This window comes from Octopus bimaculoides, chromosome 25, assembly GCF_001194135.2.
Source record: "Octopus bimaculoides isolate UCB-OBI-ISO-001 chromosome 25, ASM119413v2, whole genome shotgun sequence".
NCBI lineage: Eukaryota > Metazoa > Mollusca > Cephalopoda > Octopoda > Octopodidae > Octopus > Octopus bimaculoides.
The window spans coordinates 20,025,051-20,029,828 of NC_069005.1; the positions used below are offsets into that span (position 1 = coordinate 20,025,051).

Genomic DNA, 4,778 nt, shown 5'->3' on the forward strand with positions numbered 1-4,778 from the left:
AGCTCTATTACGTCACAGTTTTCAAAGCCTCGTCATTCTCCTTCTTAATTTAATAAAAAAAACTTGTCTTCTAAGATATTGATTATAACGTAGCAAAAGTTTACAAATTCTTCACAGCAAAGAAATACCTAAAAAGACTTGTCAGACTGCCTCAGGGATCCAGCAGACAAATTTGGAAAGGCGTTGCCTCGGAGGATGGCAAAGGAGTTGCGCTGGAACAGCCTCTTTGACTCACGGGGCTTGCACTTGCGACAGCCATATCCGACCCGATTGCAGTAAATAGGGATATGGTTCGGGGGCCGAGAACTCCAGGGGTCTCCACCTGTCCCGATATCTTGATTGTGTGCTTTTCTCAGCCTGACGAGCAGCGGAGCCTGGGCTGGTAGATGAACACGTCAAATTGCCGCTGGAGAAGGTGTCACAGCATGTGACATCCTAAATGAGGGGGCCAACTACCACGGAACAGGAAAATTGTTAATGGGTGGATAGCATGGTGTTAGACGTTACAATCTCGATTCGTAGGACAAATAGGGCCGACCGGTTACCCGGTTTCCATAGCAAATAAATGAGCGTGAGCACAGCGCCCCGCTTGATCGGGACGCCAGTTCGTAGCCGGATTACTCATTTACAGCTAGGTGGATTGGTTGCAACGTGAAATGAAATGTTTTGCTGAAGAAGCACATTGCACCGCCCGGCTGATAATCGAAACCACGACCTTGCAATCGTGAGTGCAACACCCAATCCACTAGGTCATGAGCCGGCACTCACAGGTGGATGAGGGAGGGACAAAAATGGTGTTGAAAGGTTTCAAGAAGCTGTTCGTTTGTGACGTGTTCCGAGTACGAGATGCATAAGATGTTACCGTAGCTTCAGATTTCCTGTGCCCGTCCCAGCTGTATCTTTTCCTGTATCTCTGCTATGAGAAGCAGGGATATCAGTAGTATACTAACTTTGAGCATGAGAACTTTTGGTATAGCTGCATTGGCGTTGCCTATTTGACATGGCTGACTTGACGATGACCTATTTGATATCAAACGTTTGGATGTTTCGTTCTCTCTTTCCCTCCTTGTTTCTCTCTTTCCCTCCTTGTTTCTCTCTTTCCCTCCTTGTTTCTCTCTTTCCTTCCCTTTCTCTCTCCTTCCCTTTTTCTCTCCCTCCACCCTCTTTTCTTCCTCATACTCTCTTTCTCCTTCCCCCTCCTCTCTGTCTGTTTATTGTATAAACATATTTCTTTTTGTGTATGAGGAAAAGGAAAGTGCTTATATCAATCGAGTTCAATTAATAAATTTTAATGTCTCCTCCCTCTCCCTCCCATTCTCTCTTTCTCCCACTCTCTTTACCTGTACGTGTATATTTCTGCATGTGCGTGCGTGCGTGTGCATAAGTGTGTGTACAAGTGGAGGTGAATGCGTGTGTTTGCCTCCAGTGCTAAAAAGTACTGTCGCGAAAACAAGCCGAATGCCCAGTGAGCCAAATTCTCAGCTGCAACTAATTGTTCCCTTCTGACTAGGGACCTAGTATGAAACCAAATTCGCATTAAAATATATACACATAGCGTCCTATTCCTCAATGAATGACGTTTTCGTGACAACCAGGCACTGCTCAATATTTCAGTTAAGAACCAACGAGGGAATCTCTAGGCCAGTGGTCTCCAGCTTGCGATATGTAAAGTCCTGGAGATCCACAAAGTAAGCACAGAAGGTGGGGGAAGCGAGAGCTGAATTCAAAGTTAGTTGAGTGAACAGATCTTTCAAACAACTGGGGATGCGTGGGAAAATACATTTAGTATGACTGAGTGATTAAGAATGGATGCAGATATGGCTATGTGGTTAAAAAGCTCACCTTGCAACTACGTGGTTTCGGGTTTAGCTCCACTGCATGGTACCATGGATTTGGTAGACGGAAATTGTGTGAAAGCCCGATGTATATATGTGGGTATGTGTGTGAGAGTGAGAGTGTTTGTCCTCACACCTCTATTGGTTTGTTTACGCCCCCGTAACGTAGCGGTTCAGAAAAAGAAACCTATACAATAAGTACCATACTTATAAAAAAAAAATTAAGTAGTCAGGTCGATTTGTTAGACTAAACCCTTCTAGGTGGTGCCCCAGTATGGCCGCAGTCTAATGACTGAAGCAAATATAAGACTAAAGATAAAAGATAAAGAATTTACATTGATATTAGGATTATCTTCAATCAGTTGTCGTGCTATATCTTTACATGACGTGTTCTTGGGCATAAAACGGTCACTCTCCCAGTCACGATTCGGAGAGTGAGCGTAAGTGGCCGCAGGTGTAGCATGAGTGACTCTTGTTGTGGTTACAATACCAACTGATTTGCCTGAAAAGGGAAAGGAAAATAAAAAGGAATAAAAGAAAGGTTAAAGTTATTCATGTTTTAGAATATACTAGCAGTAATATCCGTCGTTGATCGGGTAATTACTTTTACTCTTTCTCGGGAGCAATATTCAAAGTGTTATTATATATACAGATTTATTCCTCCTGTATGTGTGTATTTTATAAGAAAAAAACATGTAATAATTAAAGTGGAAAAAAGATCAATTTCATACACAAACTTCCGTTTGTTTAGTATATGACAATAATAAGTAAGTTGTATGTGTTATTTTATCAATACAGTAATGACAATTATATAATACACAAGGCTTTGGTCGGCACGGAGCAGTAATGAAAGAGAATTGCCCAACGTGCCGCACAGTGGGACTGAACCGAAGGCTACAAGGTTGGAAAGCAAGCTTCTCAACCACACAGCCACGCCTATAAAGGAGAGATATATTTTGGATAATATATTCCTTGATACAATATTCTTAACAAAGAGATGGGACGTTTACGGCGAGAAGACCTTTAATTTTAATATTTACTCGAGCAACGCAACAACTAACAACGCTACACCATACAGGCTGTTCCAGAATTAACTATCTGTTGCAATGAAATTGAGAAAAAAATTTTAAAACTGACAGAATTTTATTTATTACCAAAATAGATTTATAAATCATACGTCAAACTTTTATTGAAAATTTTCAACATGTCTGTATCCTTGCATACTTCAAATCTCTCCTTAATGTTGTGAAACATATTTTGAAGCATTTAAGGAATTAGCTCTTGCACTGCTAACTGAATGTGTTCTTTAAGCTCAGTTAAATGATTGCTCCATCTTGGGGATGGACGTAAAGAAAATGATTGCTGCCAAATTGAAAAAAAGCTGTCATGGACAAGTAAGAGGGGTCCAACAGGAATAAAAATAAAATTATAAACAAAATTCAAAATTTATACGCTTTTAACATATATTAAACATGATAAACATAGATAAAAGTGAGTTTTTTTTCTTTAAATGCATCCGATTTCACCCAAATCATCGTTAATTCTGGGACACCCTGTATTTACTCGTCCGACTAAACGGGAGAGGGAACACAGGGAGCGACCAATCAGGTGGCGAGCGTAGCTTCCGGAAGTGGTCACGCAGTCAAACTCAAATGGCTGTGAGTCACAACAGCAGTTTTTTTTTGTTTTTTTTTGTATGAACATTTTCCATTATATAGTTCAGTCATATGGATGACATAGAAAGCAGACATACTGCCAGGCCATGCTGCGAGGCGCAGGATTGGAAACGTGAACCAAAAGGGCACTTCTTGAGAATGGATGAATGGGTTTGTTGTGCCTTTACCCTGCCGCACACACGATCATGGCTCGGTGTTGTGCGCGATGGTAACATGAAGCATCAACAGGGCGCCGACAAAAATTTTCATGTTCTCATTTCCTCTGCCAAATTGGACAAAAAGGTTTTCATGAAATATTATATACTACTTATATGCATAAGTAGTGTCAATATTTCATCGTCGAAGGTGGCGAGCTGGCAGAAACGTTTGCACGCCGGGCGAAATGCTTAGCAGTATTTCGTCTGTCTTTACGTTCTGAGTTCAATTTCCACCGAGGTCGACTTTGCCTTTCATCCGTTCGGAATCGATAAATTAAATACTAGTTGCGTACAGGGGTCGATCTAATTGACTGGCCCCCTCCCCCAAAATTTCGGGCCTCGTTCCTAAAGTAGAAAAGGATATTTTATCGTCAGAAAATGGCCCTGAACAAAGATAAAACCCAGTGAAGCACACACAAACCTGATTAATCTGCATTTGGGGGCGGGGACATAATCGGCGTCGGAAATTTGTTTTAGTCAACAATAATTCGAAGAGCCTGATTAATGTTTGTTGCAAATTTGGAGGAAATCGACTGGATACTGTTCAAGTTACGGTCATTGACGCTGCGCTGCCCCTAGGCCGGCATTAGGCAAGAAGTTGAAAATTGTTTTGCCCTATGACATTCCATGGACCCTGTGTAATGCCTGTGTAAAATTTCATTAGAATCTGTTGGGTAGATCACGAGTTTTAATGACATGACAAACACACATCCTGTGTTTTATAGATTACGAATATATGACAATACTTACTTGAGATGCAATCGGTAACAGAATATCCAAGTTTCGAGTCACAGGTAGGAGCAAAAATCGATAGTTGTACATACCAGAAAGAACTAATTCCCCTCAAACGATCCCCTCGACACCTGTTACACTCGACTCCCCGGTGAGGGAAGAGGCTGTTCCAAGACCCTGCTTCTTGACTAGTCCTCTAAAATGATCCCCTCAACACATCTGTCATGAGGTCACTTTACCTCGCTTCCCGTCTAGGTTAGAGCCTTGGATCTAGGTTAGAAACCGGCTCTTTCTCTATTGGCAAGAAATCTTGAAATGAACTGAATAATGACAATATA

General features: G+C 41.4%; 1 protein-coding gene across 1 annotated transcript in view; it reads right to left on the reverse strand.

Moving 5' to 3' along the window:
- Nucleotides 1-4,778, reverse strand: part of LOC106875430 (alkaline phosphatase, germ cell type) — a 184,135-nt gene that overhangs the window by 58,286 nt on the left and 121,071 nt on the right. The window contains exon 5 of the mRNA XM_052976834.1: nt 2,171-2,337. Within this exon, the coding sequence (XP_052832794.1) occupies nt 2,171-2,337 (167 nt within the window). The remainder of the gene's footprint in view (nt 1-2,170; nt 2,338-4,778) is intronic.